At 43.2% G+C, this 17,725-nt stretch overlaps 1 protein-coding gene across 1 annotated transcript in view; it reads left to right on the forward strand.

Annotated features, from left to right (window-relative positions):
* ACADL (acyl-CoA dehydrogenase long chain) overlaps nt 1-17,462 on the forward strand; it is a 32,299-nt gene extending 14,837 nt beyond the window's left edge. The window contains exons 6-11 of the mRNA XM_066575634.1: nt 1,018-1,182; nt 4,417-4,518; nt 7,443-7,556; nt 9,373-9,500; nt 13,873-13,959; nt 16,904-17,462. Coding sequence (XP_066431731.1) covers nt 1,018-1,182; nt 4,417-4,518; nt 7,443-7,556; nt 9,373-9,500; nt 13,873-13,959; nt 16,904-16,997 — 690 coding nt within the window. The 3' untranslated portion in view covers nt 16,998-17,462. The remainder of the gene's footprint in view (nt 1-1,017; nt 1,183-4,416; nt 4,519-7,442; nt 7,557-9,372; nt 9,501-13,872; nt 13,960-16,903) is intronic.
* The last annotated feature ends 263 nt before the right edge of the window (nt 17,463-17,725 follow it).

Here is a 17,725-nt window from a genome sequence, read left to right on the forward strand (position 1 = left end):
TAAGGGGGGAGGGTTAAAACTTTCTGGGAGGGGGGGGTGTTTTCTCTAATCTTTCTTATGTCCCCTTGTTTATTTTGACCTGAGGGAAGGGGGGGGGGGGGGGTCCTCCCGTTCTCTTTTTCTTCTCTTTCTTTCTCTCCTGGTATTTTGGGACTCCGAGGCTTGGAGCCCTAACCTGGTTTGGGTTTGTTTTATTATGAGCAGTTGATAAATAAATGCGAAAATGAACAGCCAAATACTATGTTTCATGAGAAATGCACACAAATGTGCGAGACACTCAGTGTTGTATATGTATCTATTTTGCCTAAATAAACGTTCCTTTAACAAAAAAGAGATTCAGGGGCCGGCGGGGGAGAGCGGGGAGGAACGGAGGGGAGATTTCTCTCTCCCCCCTGCTCCCCGCCGCAACTCACCTGTCACCAGCGCCGGCACCCGAATCTTTAGAGACGAGTGGGGAGATACTCGGCTAAGGCACTACTCGCTTGAATAATGTGCCTTCGCGAGTATGCTCGCTCATCTCTATTTATTAAATGTTTAGACAAACATAACGTTTTCCGAATCCCAGATTCGTGTTATTGGAAGATTAATGATATTAAATCCACAAATATAATAAAAAAAAAATAGTACAAGATTTACTAATAAACTTCAGATGCTTTTGGATTTGACCCAACTCCTAGGTCCCCAGCAATGCCCAGAATGAAGGGGTTTAGCGTTCATTGGAAGGTCTGTTCTAGTTCTGAGCTCAGAGTCTCCGAGGGGTGTGAAGGGTTTTTTAACGTGAAAATCTACTTCAAAAAATGATTGAATTACTTGGTATTTAGGGCTTCTTGTACGTGGCACAAATTACTGTAAAGAATTTCAGTCTTTAGCCAAATCTATTGTCAGTGTGACCTCCCACACAACACATGTTACAGCAGTCGTCTGCTTTCTACACGCAGGACTGTAGCGGACAAATCTCTGCCTCGTGGAATCCATTCTACAATGATTATAGTTACTGTATAAAACTCTTCTTTGTAGGTATTTATTACAAATGGATGGCTGAGCGATGTGGTTATTGTGGTGGCAGTGACTAACCGTGAGGCCCGCACTCCAGCTCATGGTATTAGCCTCTTCCTCGTGGACAATGGCACAAAAGGTTTCATCAAAGGAAAGAAACTGGAGAAAATTGGACTGAAGGCACAGGTAAATGCATGACCGAAATCTGCTGACTATCCTATAGGCATTTGGACTTTACCCTTAGGCTACTCTCGCACAGACGTACAAAACGCTGAGGTAATCGCGGTATAACGCTCCCATTGATTTCAATGGAGGCCCACAGACGTATCCCTGCTCACTGCAGGTGCCATATATTTAGAGCCAAGGATAAAGTCTGGTCCCATCCTGTGAGATCAGGAAAGCCTTTCCCAAAGCAAGAATAGCGTTTCTTTAGCATGGTGTGTAGTTGTGTCACATTGGGTCTGGACGCAAAATACCTTGTCCTGATTGGACATAATAATTTGTCCAGTAAGGACGGATAAAGACACAATATAGTAACACAGAGAAACAATATATTTATAACGACTCTGACCTTCCCTAGTTGGAAAAATAGATAAGGGTTGCTACAATGGATAACAAAATATGCGGAGTAGATATTACAAATACACAAATTCTACAGATGGAACTCCAATGCAAAGAGTAACAGTTTGTCAGGGGGGATGTTACAGCACTCCATATAACATGAACACCAAACAGGCTTGCTGAACTGTGAGACAGGACAGGAGCCTCCAGCTTGACCAGAAACTCCCTCCACAAGAAGTGTAACCAGTGTCCAGAGGGAGGAGGAGCCGGAATAAATGTGCACAGACAAGTGCTGATTGGCCAGTTGGGACACACCCTTCCCAGCTTACCAATCCATCCACAGACCAGTAGAAAAGTGTTCATGATGGCATCCCACGCTGGAATGACGGCAAGCATGTTTCAATATGTGGATCATGTGGTCCAGGGCTGACACTGTGACCTCAACCCAGTCCCAATGCGACATGGTCGGTGAGCTGTAACAAGTGGTTTCATAAAACTTATCTTTCAATAAATACTTGTTCAAGAAAGCAGTTACTGTTTAAGGCTGGTCTAGATGAACATAATACAGATACATTTTTGCACATCCAAGGCTGAACATGGGTCTAATGACCAGAGCTAGCAGGCATCATAGCTCGGGGTTGCTAGACCAGTGATTGGACAGGGAGTTACTTACATGTTATCCAGAGGAGAATGTCCCTTATTGACTTAATATAAGCATATGAACACATCCATATTACGCTCCTCTAAAAGTAGCCTTAGGATTTGTTCATATTTTTTTTTTTTTCCATTTAGCGTGTGTTTTAAATGGGGGCTCAGGAAGGGTATCACATCATAGGCCTCCCATTAGCCAAGCCAGAAACCTACTGCACACTGATGAAGGGCAAACCCCCCAAAACAGCTGCATGTGTGTGGTTTTCTGGTTTTTGGTCAATTCCCAATCAGTCATAAAGACCCGTATAAAGGGTCTGACATTTATCCAATAGGTAGTGTTGCAGAGGTATTGTTCCATCTTCTTCATGGAGGCTGTGACAGATACTATATAGTGGCATCCGTCACCCATGCTTTTATTTTAGAAAAACGTATACCATGCAGTATGCTGGTCAGGAGCAGACCAAAAGGACACTATTTGGCTTCTGTCTGACTAATGGACCTCTGTGGACAGGAGCTTTCCTGGCATACACACTGAAAGTTTGGTAAAAAACTGTCATTCCTGTAACATAGTATGTTAGGCTGAAAGAAGACAATGTCCATCTAGTTCAGCCTGTTTACACCCCCCCCCCCCCCCCATCCTTGTTGATCCAAAGGAAGGCCAAGCCAATTTAGCCCATTGTGGGGGAAAAATCCTTCCTGACTCTTTAATGGCAGTCAGAACAATCCCTGGATCAACATTTGAAAGTTCCTACCTGACTCCTAGACCCGGATCAACAACCCCGCTGGTTATTTAATATCTATATCCTGTAATATCATAGCGCTCTAAAAAAAACATCTAGTCCCTTCTTAAACTCCTCTATTGATTTTTGCCATCACCACATCCTCAGGCAGAGAGTTCCACAGTCTCACTGCTCTTACAGTTGTAGGTGATGAAACCTGCTTTCTTCTAGACGTAGAGGATCCCCTCGTTACCGTTGCAGTCCTGGGTATAAACAGATCATGGCAGAGATCCTTGTATTGTCCCCTCATGTATTTATACAAAGTTATTTGATCGCCCTGTAACCGTCTTTTTTTTCTAGGGTAAATAATCCCAATTTTGATGCCTCTCTGTGTATTTCAGTCCTCCCATTCTGTTTATTAATTTAGTTGCCCTTCTTTGAACCCCATCAAGCACTGCAACATCCTTCCTGAGCACCGGTGTCCAGAACTGTACACAGTACTCCATGTGAGGCCTGACAAGTGCCTTACATAGTGGGAGGATAATGTTCTCGTCCCTCGCCCCTATACCTCTTTTAATGCACCCCAAGACTTTATTTGCCTTTGTAATTGATTGCTCTAGTTGAGTCTACAATCCACTAGTACCCCCAGGTCTTTTTCCGTCTCACTTTTCCCTAGCAGTACCCCATTTAGTGTATATTGGTGACATCTGTTTCTCCTGCCCATGTGCATAACCTTACATTTATCAATCTTGAACTTCATTTGTCATTTTTCTACCCAAGCCCCCAGCTTATCTAAGTTCATTTGCAGCCGTACATTGTCCTCCGTTGTATTAACTATCTTGTATAATTTCGCATCATATGCAAATATTTATATTTTACTGTACAGCCCCTCTTGTGGTCCTCATTCATAGGTAAATATATGACTACGTACCCTGCTGACCATTAGGGTCGAGACTTGCATTCTCCATATGGTCAGCCGTAATATTCAGTGCATCCATGAGTAATCCCCAATCTACTTACTTACTAGTTATCCATTTGGATATCATGTGTGTTAAATCCTTGAAAAGTTGGTGGCACGTGTGTTCATGCTATCACACAGCCATGTGCATGGTCAACTCTATATTATACCTAAGTGTCTCTTATCTGTCATATATGACCATCTTGGTGGATGCAGATGTGACCCCTCAACCCCAACCTCTGCTACAAACTGAATGCACTCACAATTCTGCGCTGTATGTATCCTGTTACTCGCCTTACTCCATGTAATTATGCATTTATGAGCTGTAATAGAACATCTGACTAGTTACAAGGTTTATGCAACTAAGTGTTTTTCCTTCTTCACATGTTCATCTCCAGAAGTTTGTAAAAGTGTTTTGTGCAACATAAAAGCTGACATTTTCTCTTACTATAAACCTCCTTGTAATGTAATACTGTTTAATGCAATTCTCTTTGTTGTCGTACACCTAAAAAGTCTCCGCTTTAATTCTAGGACACCGCAGAATTATTCTTCGAAGATGTCAGACTCCCTGCTGATGCATTATTGGGACAGGAAAATAGAGGCTTCTACTACTTGATGGCAGAACTTCCCCAGGTGTGTGATGGAACAGATATAAGGCTCCTTCTAGACCAGGGGTGGGCAATTAATTTTCCCATGGGGCCACATGAGAAATTGGAATGGTTTTAGAGGGCCAGCTTTACCTTTGGTTTCAGTAAATAGATATTTAGAAGTCCATTCTTTGTTAAAAACTCGGCATTCTGCATCAATTTTTCTTTTTTTAATGTTAGCCGCCATATTTAAGGGTTAACAGCTAACCTCGGAAAATAGATTTTTTTAATACACAGTAGTATGCTCCTAGGAGAGGGCACAGAGAGCTGCCCCAAGAAGAGAGATTAAAAAGTGAATATTATTAGTATTATTATTCTAATTACAATGCAAAGGGAAAAGTCCTGACACTTACCAATGACGAGCGTGGAACGATTGTCCTGGCACTCCCCAAGGTCCGCAACGAGCATCCTGGCACTCAGAAGTTACAGTGGCATCACTTACTCAGCATCGGGAAGCAGTGAAACTACAAACTCCGAAGCCTTGTCCATTTTGTTAACTTATGTGCTGTTTAATAAAGTTATTCAAGCCTACGTCATTGGTAGAGGTGCTTGAATAAGTAAGGCCTGAATAACTATTAGCACAGCACAGAAGTGAACAAAATGGACAAGGCTTCGGAGTGCATAGTTTCGCTGCTTCCCGTTGCTGACACCGGACACATTGGTGAGTCACCAGGACACTCTTTGCGGGCCGGTCCGAGCTATTCAGCGGGCCGGATGTGGCCCGCGGGCCGTGCTTTGCCCAGGTCTGGTCTAGACGGAGCGATAAATCATTCACATGAGCACCTGTTTATATAGACAGGGAAATCGTTCACAATTTCATTTGCACATCATCCAGTCGTTCACATTCACTGAATCAGTGAATGTGAATGACTGACTAAAAGATCACCATTCTCGCGCAACAATGTGGCATGGTCTCGGTCTGTTAGTTGCAATGGCAAGAACCATGAACACAGAGGTGAACCTTGACATTCTAGATAATAATGTGCTGCCGACAATGTGGTAATACTCTGGGAATGGTCAGCAATACTTCCAACAAGACAACGCGTCTTGACACAAATCCCAAGCTGTTTTATGTTGGTTTGAGGATATGGATGTTCCACAATTGGACTGCATAGAGTCCAGACCTGAACTCCACTGAATATCTTTGGGTCAATCTGGAATGTCTGGTCAAGAAATATGAACAGCGTCCAGACGCCAGACATTTGTAGGATGAATGCAGGGAAATACCAGCTAAAGTGTATCCGTTGTTAGTAAAAAAAAAAAAAAAGTATGATATGGAGAGTATCTGATGTCATTATGATCAAAGGAGGCCCCATTAAGTAATAACATGTAAGTAAATACTTTTGATTCTTACTCAGGTGTCCAATTACATTTGGTAGGATAGTGTAACTCAACATGTTATGTAGTGGGATAGTTAAGTCACACTAAGTACTATACTGTAATATGTTGTAGGACACTTGCAGATGACCAGAGCAAGCTCAGTGCAAGTACTTCGCCATCAAGAAATTCTAGAAATGCTGCTCTGGAGTATTATTCAGGCACTAACTCGGGACTGTTTCAGTTCTGCAGCTTGTATGCCTTACGATATAAGCTGTTGAATGCCATTCAGTGCTCTTTCCTTCAAACTCTGTAGGGCCTCCAGACGCTTTCATGAAAATTACTCTGACCGGTTTACAATCACATGAAATAAGATTAAAGCTGAAATTAGTGTTCTGGAGAACAGAGAGAGGGATTGAAGGCTGACCCGACAGGGAACTCATCTACCGGAATGAGGACTGCATGCATATTACGTATCCCTTTACATTACTTTGTACGAGTTCTTTGGGTATTGGGTTCTCGTATTGGTTCTTCTCGTATTTGGTTCTGTTCCCATTGGCTCTCAGTCTATATTCTATATTCACCTATCTGTATGTTTTTTGGGGTGTGGGGGAGTATCGGGAGGAAACCCACACAAACACGGGGAGAACATATAAACTCCATGCAGATGTTGTCCTTGCTGGGATTTGAACCTAGGCCCTCAGTGCTGTAAGGCAACAGTGCTAACTACTAAGCCACCATTTTTAATCCAAATCAATTGTAAATATGGTGTATGAAATAAAATGCAGATAATGCAATACAAATATTTGCAAAGGTGCCCATAGCCTTTAAGGGGGTTATCCTCTGGATAGGCCATCAATATTGGTTTAGTGGAGGTCTGACTTTCGTTATTTGTGCTGATCTGCTTTTTAAAGCTGCTGTGGCCAGCAACCTTCATTGTGTATCAGGCACAGCTCTGTAGTTATAGTCGCAGCTTGCATTACGGTTAACTACAGCTTCGTCCCATACAAGTGAACTAGGCACAGCTGCCAGTTTTAACCCTTTGCAATCCAATTTTGGCTTCAGAGTATCCTAGGGGGTTTTCTCTTTCTGCCATTATACAATAGCGCCATCTGCTGGCTGGAGCCAGTACTGAGGTATGGGACATGCTGGAGAGGCCTCTGACAACAGAGCAGCCAGTAATCTACAGTAAGAATACCCTGCCGGACATCTTTCGACATTGGAGCTGTACAGCTTTCAATCAGAATGTCTTTAGATGTCACAGTGGATTGGAAAGGGTTAAAGCATTAGATAAACCTTTTAAAGTACTTATAGCAATCAGTTACAGTTGTGTATGGATTCTGGGAACTGGGAACAAGCCCCAGAAGGGAAATCCTTTCCAACGGAGGGTTTGAAAACCTTTCTAAGTTCTCCCACCAGAGGCATATTGTCTAGATTTGCCATTAAAGTCTGATAATATGGAACCCGACTTCTGGGACTGCAGAGAATCCCAGTTTGCTATTCATGCTCAAGAAGTAATTATGTATCTCTGGATTGGTAGGGATCCAGTCGGTTGGACGTGAAGTCATAATATTTTCCTTTGTCACATTTTAGGAGAGGCTGCTGATAGCCGACATGGCACTTGCCAGCTGTGAATTCATGTTTGAAGAAACCAGGAATTATGTCAAGCAGAGAAAAGCCTTCGGAAAAACGATTGCACACTTACAGGTAATACCAAGACAAGCAAATGGAAGTGAACAGTAATGCAGAATGGTGGTAACATGCTGGCATGCTATACATTAGAGCAATTACTTTAGTGTTTAAACCTTTCTGATCACCTAAAGTGACCCTCTGATCCAGAAACAAAGATGGCCGCAACAGCTTCTGACTGCTTGATGCACATTGTGCATTACTATGAATCATTAGTCCAAGCCCATAATTGCTAGGAGCCCCAGCAGCAGGACACTTTGTCATCAGTTTATTGTCGGGGTCCCATCTAACAAACAGGATTCTCCAATGTGAAAACTCCTTTAAGGGCTTAAACACATGGGCGTGTTTTTGTTAGCGTTTTTACTATTGGGATTCTTGCACGTTAATACTACGCATAAAAAGAGATAGGACTTGTTCTGTCTCACATGTAGCTTTTTTTTTTCTTTCAAACTTGCGCGCAATTGCGTTGTTTGAATAGTCCAAAAAAAAACATTGGTTGATGCACTGATACTCTCTGCAGCGGTGAGCATATTAGTACATGTGCCCATCTATTTAAGATATTTATTTATTTGGGAGCAACAGGCAGGTTTACCGTTGTACCATGGGGGGGCAAAACTGGGTTCTGTTTGTCACATTAGATGGTAAAATGCTCAGAAAAAATAGTAATGGAAAAGGACTTCAGCAACCAATGCCAGGCAGCTGCTGTAAATTCAAAGTAAACTTCACTTAATGTATTAGGAAGCTTACGGACACATATTAGTCCTCAAGGCGTAGCTAATAGAGGGTGCAGAGATAGGATATGCATCTAAAGGCGCCTCTGTCATTCAGGAAGACACTAGCATTATACAAGGTACATGGTAGGTGGTGTACCATATTACAGGGGGGGGGGGGGGAGGGAGAGAGAGATTTTTTTTTTTTTTTACACCTACGATCATGAAAAGAGGCATCCTCTCCATCTAGGAGATAGGTTTCCCCATCATCAAAGAGGAGGCTTCTATACTTTAAAAACAGTCAGGCTGTGCTGCATGATGGTGATTCACTGAACACATTTAAGAGGGGTCTGAATACCCTTCTTAAAATAAATATTAAAAGTTATGGGAAGTATATTTCTTGAGATGGGATGTTGGGGATTTATTTTGACCGCCATACTTGGCATCAGGTAGAAATGTTCCCTTATATGAGGCCATTGGCATCTGCTCACAGGTGTTTTTGGATTCCAGTGATTCTGCTACATAGAGTATCTTTGGTAAAGGCACTCCTACTCCCAGGACCCGATTCCACCCGTGGCACTAGATATAAGGCCTCCTGCGCAGAGCAGTAATATGATCATATGTAGCTATCTTGTGGACAATAAAATACAGAAACAATAGCTGACTATAAGGGTACGCTCACATATAGTGGATATTGGCCTGGATCTACACCAAAATCACAGCAGAATTTACGCTGTGGATTTTGAATGTTTTTTTCATAGTAGATTTCACTCTTTCAATTAAGGCTGCCTGTCCACGGGTGATGATCCGCAGGCGATCGCCCGCGGATCACGCTCTGAAGCTTTCCATGGGACTACTATGGAAAGTGCAGTGCCGATGTCCACAAGCGGAGAATCATAGCAGTTCTCCGCTCGTAGGATTTAAGTAGTGGCATGCTGCGATTCTCCGTGCTGAGCCTATTTGTTAGATAGGCTCACCACGGAGACCTGTCAGCACCCCCACCACCCCCCTCTAGCGATCTTCCGTCACAGCCGTTGACAGGGGTCCTAAATTGTGTGTCTGTGTGCACAGTAGTGGACTGCTTCTTTGATTATGTTCTGTTTTTTTTTTTTTCTTTTTCTAAGACTGTACAACATAAGTTGGCAGAAATGAAAACCCAAATCTGTGTGGGTCGTACTTTCGTGGACAATTGCCTCCAGCTGCACTCAGAAAGATGTTTGGACTCTTCGACTGCTTCCATGGCAAAATATTGGTATGCATGAGAAAGATGCTTTCCACATACACTCGCAATAATACATACACTCCTGGTTTATTACATATTTGCTTTGCCTTGTACTAATTTCAGTCTAAATTGGTACCGAGATTCCTTGAAGCGTGTTTAGAATCTTGTATACTTTCACTTGTTGAATCTCCCTTCCCTATAGTTCCCTTTGTATGGTCTACCCAACTACTCTAATGCTGACTGGGTTAAACTTGTGGACTGCAGCTGCGGTCTCCATGGAGCTGTCCTTTCAGCTCTTTCACAAGTTTGGCATTTGTTTTCACTTGATCTTTTTGCAGCATTGTCTGGTTAATGGAAAGTAGGCATTACATTGCCCTTTTTACGAGCAAATAAAGTACCCTGCTATTTAACACTAGAGGTATGTCCGCTGACAAATTAGTCTGCATACTGTTCCATGGGAGACACTCAAGTATGCAAAAGAGTTTGTCGTAAAATTCTAGTTCTAGTCTCCACTTGTGGTAGTCACCACTTATACACTTTTCTGACGTCAGAATCTAAATGTTTTTCGTGTGACAACAATAGGCTCCCTCAAGTAACATTCCCTAGGCAATACAATTCTGATGTACAGACATGGATTGAGCGTCTCACTTATAATCAGTTGTGTTTATATAAAGTTTTATTGGTTGGAAACTGGCAGAACAAAAATGGATGTTTTTGTCTACAGTATCCTACCAAAAGTATTTGGACACCCCTATCAGTAGAATGGATTGTGTCACACTAGTAGGCATGTGTCCTAATCCAGACTACATAAGATGTAGACCTTTGGAGGTATCAGCCATAGTTTGTCAACTGCACTATATTGGATATATGAGGTATGCTGCTGAATTCAAGATGGCCATCACAAAGCACAATACAGTGGTACAAAGAGCATTGGCATTGGAAATGTGAGTAATGGAAGAGCGTTTTATGGAGTGATGAATCGTGCTACTCCATCTTCAAATCAGAAGGATGTATCTTGGTGTGGAGGATGCCGGAGAACACCTTCTGCCTGAATATGTTGTGCCAACAGTTAAGTATGGAGGAGATTCCGTTATGTTCTGGGGATGGTTTAGGTGGCATGGTCCCGATCTATTGGTTCTAGTGGCAAGAACCATCAACACGGAGATGGTCATTGACATTCTAGACAATGTGGCAATACTTTGGCAGTGGTCAGCACTTCAAACAAGACAAGACTCCTCGTCATAAATCCAACACTTTTTTTACGTTAGTTTGAGGATATTTTTCATGACTGGCCAGTACAGAGTCCTGACCTGAACATCTTTGGGACAAACTGGAATGTCTGGTCTGGATATATGAACAGCATTCATCTTTTTTGAGAGAACTCGACAGACGTTTGTGGAATAAATGAAGAAAAGCTGAAGTGTGTCAGACTTTAGTAGAAAGTATGCTATGGAGAGTACCTGATGTCATTAGGGCCAATGGAGGCCCCACTAAGTAATAACCTATGAAAATAAATAGTATTTTTGATTCTTACTGAGGTGTCCAGCTACTTTTAGGAGGTTAGTGTATGCTGGATTGTACAGCTTCAAAGTGGAGCTCAAAATATATACTGTAAAGTCAATACTTATAGATGATGTTTATCTGCTATCTTCCCCTCTACCTATTGCTTGGTTACTTTTTAGCTAAACTTCATTAACCCATTTAAAACCAGGCACGGTAAATTTACGGCGCTTGGTCCTGGGCTTTAAACCCAGCTGATAGTGAATATACGGTGGGGGTTTAAAGCCTCTGCTTCTGCAATAAATCAGAAGCATGTCGGGTTGTCAGCTGTTAGTAACAGCTGAGAACCCGTAAGAGAAGGCAAAAGTGGTTTTTAACCCTTTCTGCCTGCTCCTTTCTCTAGTACAGAGCGCTATGTACTAAAGAGTGAAAGTGAAAATTGTCCTCCACTACGCGAGCCAGCTGCTGGAATCCCCTGGCACAGCAGAGCTACAGGGTCCTAGCAGACCCTGATCAGCTCTGTTAGTGACTATTGTCACTTTAGGGGATGTTTTCCCTGTAACTGGGGCTCCTATGGATTTCTCAGCTACAGTGGAAAAGTGTCAAATAAAAAGAAAACAAAAAACATGTGAATGTCCCCCTTAGGACTTATATGACGTCATCGGGGACACAGATCTAAAAAAATATTAATTACATAAATAAGTAATACAAAATTACAGAATAAAATAAAAATATATACATAAAAAAGAAGGCAACGCCAACCAAAACTGTCGCCGTATGCACCCAAAACCATACATACCCCGTTAACTCAAAAATAAGTCCTACCCTGAAAATAGGCCCTAGCTGCATTGCATTAAAAAAAGGAATACATTACCTAGCAGGCTTGGTCCAGATCCCTCCCTCTGCTCTCCGGCGCTGCAATGTGCTTTTTGCAGTCTTCTCGGCCGCCCACAGAAGATCACTTCCTGGTTACAGGAGTCATAAATACCAACTCCAAGCAGCGATGGCTCTGATTTGGTTCTCGAGCTTTGCTCAGCCAATCAACGCAACGCTCTATGAACCAATGCGATGACTATGATTGGTTCATCGAGCGCCGTATTGATTGGCTGACCAGCAATCGACAAACTAATCACAGCTATTGCATTGTGGAGGCGGGATTTATGACCTGGCCAATCAATGCCGCGGCTCAGCCAATTCATAAATCCTGCCTCCACAACGCGATGACTGTGATTAGCTGTGCAGCGGTCGAAGAACGAATCAATACAGCTTTTGATGAACCAATCACAGCCATCACATTGTTTCATCAAACGCTGCATATGAATGCCGTAAAATCAGGAAGTGGTCTTCTGTGGACAACCAAGGACTACAAACAGCGCGTCGGCACTCCGGAGGGCAGTGGGATGCACCTGGACCGAATATGTTAGGTAAGTATAATAAGACATCCCCCAAAAATAAGATTTAGCCCCTCTTTTGTTGCAAAAATTAATATAAGACAGGGTCTTATTTTCAGGGAAAGTATATTATATACCAAAACGTCTGAAACTAAATGAGGAACTTATTCCTATACTTTATTTTAGCGTAAGTATACTAATTTAAAAAAAAAATCTATAAATGTCAATATTTATTTTTTTTTACCCCCAATAAAACTAAAAAAAACCTGAAAAAAAAGTCAGTGAAAAAGATATTTTAAAAAATCTGCCTATATGTCATGGAACAAAAAACATCACAAAAACAATTTTGGTAGCTGAAGGAAAAAAATAAGGCATTAAAACCACCACATGGGTAAAATCCCTTAAAGGTGTCTGGTCCTTGAGGTACAAAACAGCCTGGTCTTTAAAGAGTTAAATTACATCTGTTATTACTGTTTATCTACCATGTCTACAGGGAGTCTACCATAGTCTAAGACACACCCTCTGCCTCATCATTGGTTCAGACTGCTGCTCTCTCCTCCCCCTGCAGCTTTGCCTCCTCTGGCTGATGTGTATAGCACAAGTCTACCACAGGATCTATCACGCCATGAAAGTTTGATAGATGCAGGTTTCACCTATGGGACTCATACCTTTCATTAGTCCCACCCCCGCTGCTGCCAGCCCGGCTGTATGTGGTGGCTGGGGGTGGTCACGAGTTATGGAAACAGCTGAGCAGGCATCACTTTGTTTCCATAACTCCAATATAATTTAATGAGAGCTATGGAAACAAGTTAGCATAACATGCTACACTATTTATTTATATATCTTCAATGTTATGGAAACAGCATACTTCACTGAGCTGTACTGGCTCCATAACTTCCATTGACTTCTATAGGAGTTCTGAATGCTTGCTTGGCTGTTTTCATAAGTCCAGACTACCCTGTACATCTGGGCTGTAGACTATGAAGGCAGAGCTACAGATAGATGCAAGTCCTAAACGTAGGACCCACACCCATCAAACTTTCATGGGATATGAGATGGGAATACCCTTTTAAGGGATTGATAGGTCTGGTTTACACTTATATGTTAGATTGTGTAGTTAAGAACGAAAGTATATTTCCATAACATATGCACTTTTTGCAGTTTTTGAAATAGCCCTTGATATTTGTTTACATGGCAGTAGTAATTGGGCTTACAAGAACTGCACTTTCTTGTGGTCCCCTCTGTATGATGGGTCTATATGTCCCCTGCAACATAATAGTTATTCAGAAACCCAAATACATAGGTATGATAGCTGAATGAGGTATTCACATTAGATGGAAGTGACTATTTTTATAACTTAAAAGAAGTACATATAGCATGACCTCCTCTTACAATATTGTTACAATATGTAATAAGTGAATATTGCATTGGGTTGCAAGAACTTTGCATGTTCTGCTCATCTGCACTGGACGAAGGAACATTATCTAGCAGGGTTCAATGCTGTTTTGCAGGGCATCGGAACTCCAGAATACAGTGGCTACTCAAGGTGTTCAGCTTCATGGAGGATGGGGCTACATGTGGGAATACCCCATTGCAAAGTAAGTAGCATCTTAAAATGACAGCCTAATCAGATAGCATTTACAAGCAGGCAAATGGTAATGACAGCCGGTGTCTGGTGATTTATGCTGCATCTAGGAGCAGGATGTGATGCATGGGGAGAAGCTGAGCTCAGGAATATGTGCGTCGATGTGCTCTGGAGCAGGACTTGTGGGCTGGTGGCACACGGGCGGGCCTAAGTGCATTTGCACTGCGTATTTGCGCAATGGACGTTGCGTATTTGCGTGTGAATGTGTGTGTTTTACTGTACTTTTTACTTGCGCACACAAAACGTCACGCAAGTAGACTTCTAGCATGTTCATGCGCAAATATGCTCCGTTGCGGCGAGTGTAATTGTGCTTATGGTCGCTTGCTTAAACCCTTATGCTCATTTGCACAAGCGAACATTGACCGAGTTCACCTACTCACTCATGCAGTCATTTTATACAGGCAGATAAATCATTTGCAATTTCATTTGATTGTGCGTTTATATACCATTCCGTAGTTCACATTCACAGTAAGGTTAATGTGAATGACTAAACAATTGCTGTTCACATGCAATGATATGCAAACGAGCCAATGAATCTGCACAATCGAACGGCCTTTGCTGTGTAAATGCGCACTCAAACGGAGCACGCTGCGTTCTGTTTTTCATGCACATGGAATGCGCGTAAAAACTCACATAAACTTGAACTCCATTTTTCTTTTCCCTTGCTGCGATGCTGCAAAGATAAAAATAGCAGAATGTTCTATCTTTGGACCTTCCCTCGGAATGCATCACCCGTTGTTTCCGATGGGACTTTGAAAGACATCGCGGGGCACTCGCTTGCCGTGCGATGTGATTATTTTCCCATGAAATCAATGGGAAACAGGTGCCTGAGCATCGCACTTTCACAGATGTTTTTTTGGCCTTATGTAGCAGAGCGGCATTATGTAGCCTTATAAAGCAGAGCGGCATTTGAGCCTACAGGGTGTCTCTGGGTTGCAGTGCTACTGATTATTAAATGGTCAGGCATCTCTTCCAGCGGTGCTGAGAGCAGGTCTCAAAGTAGCATTTCAAGGCCTGCCCCCTCACTTTTTGTATTACTTGCACAGTCCTTGGCACACCTGATAAAGTGACCCTCGTGTCATGGACAAACAAAGATGGCTGCACCACGTCTCTGACTAGCTGATACATACCGTGCATTAGTATGCCTTAGTAGTCTAATACACTAGTCTGCTCTGGCTGACCAGTTTTGCTCATGTGAGCAGCATTGGCCACTCCAACAACATGTAGAGTCTAAGGCCTCATGTCCACGGGGAAAATCGGGCCCGCTACGGATTCTACATGTAGAATCCGTAGCGGGTCCCTCCAGCCCCGCGGACATGAGCGCTGAAAATAAGAATAAATGAGAATAAACTCACCTCCTATCCGCTCCGTTTCTTCTCTGCGTCGCGGCCAGATCTTCTTTCTTCGGGCGGCGGATGAATTCGTCACGCCGCCGGCACGTCGTCGACGTGCCGCGCGCATGCGCCGGGCACATCCGCCGAGCCGAAGCAAGGGAGATGCGGCCGTAAGGAAGAGAAGACCTTCCCGGCCCGCTGCGGGTGACTAAATGCTTTTAAATTCCTATTTTAGGTCTCCCGCGGATCCGGACGGCTTCCATAGGCTTCAATAGAAGCCCGCGGGAGACCCGCATGAAAATGGAGCATGGTCCAGATTTTTTCATGCTCCATTTTTTTTAAAATCACTTTTATTGACGATCCGCGGGTATTTATCTACCCCACGGGTGGTCAATGCATCCCTATGGGGTGCGGATCCGCGTGCGGGAGAAGAGTTAAAATCCGCTGCGGATTTTAATTCTTATTTTCCCCGTGGACATGAGGCCTTAGACTAATGATGCATTATGAATGCACAGTGTGCATCAGGTAGTCAGAGAAGAGGTGCGGCCATCTTTGTTAGTCCAGGACTCGAGTTTTGCTTTAAGAGTTGCACCAGGTGCTGCTGCAGGACCTTCAGACAGGTAATACTTTACGGATGGGAAGAAAACACGTACAGTATAAATTTTGAGAAGTTTTCTTCTTGGAGATGGAAGAAGCTTGAGGTCTTCAGCAGCAGTCTGCAAATTAGTGCCCATTTAGACACAACGGTTCTCGCTCAAAAGTCTCTCAAAAGACAATTGTTGAGTGATAATTGTTGTGATCATTTACACGGCAAGGTGATCACTCAAAATTCACTCAAAACGGCAGTTTGAGTTACAGTTTTGAACTTTCACTTTGCATAAGTGTGTAAATGAAGAAGGCTCACGCTGTATGCAGAAGACGAGCGGGACCGCTATCTTCTGCTTATGACTGTTGTCCTCTCGGAGCGCTCGGCTGATATACAGCTGAGCGCTCTGGGCAGGGTATGCAGAAGACAAGCAGGGCCGCTTGTCTTCTGTATACAGCTGTTTTTCTTCTCGGAGCACTCAGCTGGTATACAGCTGAGCACTCCGGGCCGGGTATGTAGAAGACGCACAGGGCCGCTTGTCTTCTGTATACAGCTCTTTCTTTTCGGCGCTCTCAGCTGGTACTCCGAGCGGCGTATGCAAAACACAGCTAGAGCGCTGTCTTCTTCATACTCTGGCTGTGTTCTCCGAGCGGGATACCAGCTGAAACAATAGTATCAGCGGTATCCCGCTGAGAACTCAGCGCATGGCACTGATAAGGCTCATAGTGGTCTTTCAGCTAGTCAAAAGACAATGATGAACGACTCATTAACGAAAAAATGCACTATGTCCGTGCAGTTAGAGCCAACGATTCTCACTCAAACGATGGCTTTGAGCGATTTTTAGGTCTAAATGGGCCTTTTAGTTTGTTCCCGTTTTGATTCCTTCAAAAGGCGCAAACACATTCTAGAAAATTGTACTTCTGTGTTGCAGCTTCTACATATCTACTCTAATTTTTTGCTTCTCCTTTCCTATACAGGGCCTATGTAGACTCTCGTGTTCAGCCCATCTATGGTGGCACAAATGAGATTATGAAGGAACTCATTGCAAGAGACATTGTGAAAGACAAGTGATGTCCTTCTGTAGATGACACCAAGTGCCTGTAATCTCTCAGATTTACCACCCAAGGACTAATATTTGATACTGACTTGATTTCACACTTACAAAGTGTAACCTGTGTATAAGCTTAAAGGAGTTATCCAGGCAGCAGCTGCCGGAATACACAGGGGTCCGAGCGGAAGCACCACTCTGACTGACCCCTGTGTAGCAGCCGGCGCTCATAATTGCAAGCACAGCTCTCATTGAAATCAATGGGACCCCAGCTTGCAATTACAAGTGCAGCTCCCACTCATTGCAATGAGGAGCGCCGGCCGCTACTTATCGGTTGAAGCAGTGCTTTCGCTCTGACCCCAGTGTAGTCCGGCGGCCGCTGCCTGGATATCCCCTTTAATTTAATAATGAAATGTGGTGTGTCTGGTTTGTAGCCAATTTTATTAAATAAACTCTTTAATGTGAAGCACCCGAGGGTGCATAAACCATTTTGGTCCAGCCGGATTTTCTCTTGAACTGCTTTCTGTAGTATTCAGCAGACGGGGATTTAAAATCCCCGCCTGCTGAATGGGCTGCCTCTGATGGGCTGAGACCAATCAGAGGCAGCTCTCACTCACCCATTCATGAATGGGTGGACGCGCTTATCTCCGGCAGCTGCAAAAAGGGGAGTATATATATATTTTTTATTTTTTACACTTTTTTTGGATGCTTTTCAGGGAGGGGCTTATATTTGAAGCCCTTCCCTGAAAAT

This window comes from Eleutherodactylus coqui, chromosome 8 (genome assembly GCF_035609145.1).
Source record: "Eleutherodactylus coqui strain aEleCoq1 chromosome 8, aEleCoq1.hap1, whole genome shotgun sequence".
In the NCBI taxonomy this organism is placed as follows: domain Eukaryota; kingdom Metazoa; phylum Chordata; class Amphibia; order Anura; family Eleutherodactylidae; genus Eleutherodactylus; species Eleutherodactylus coqui.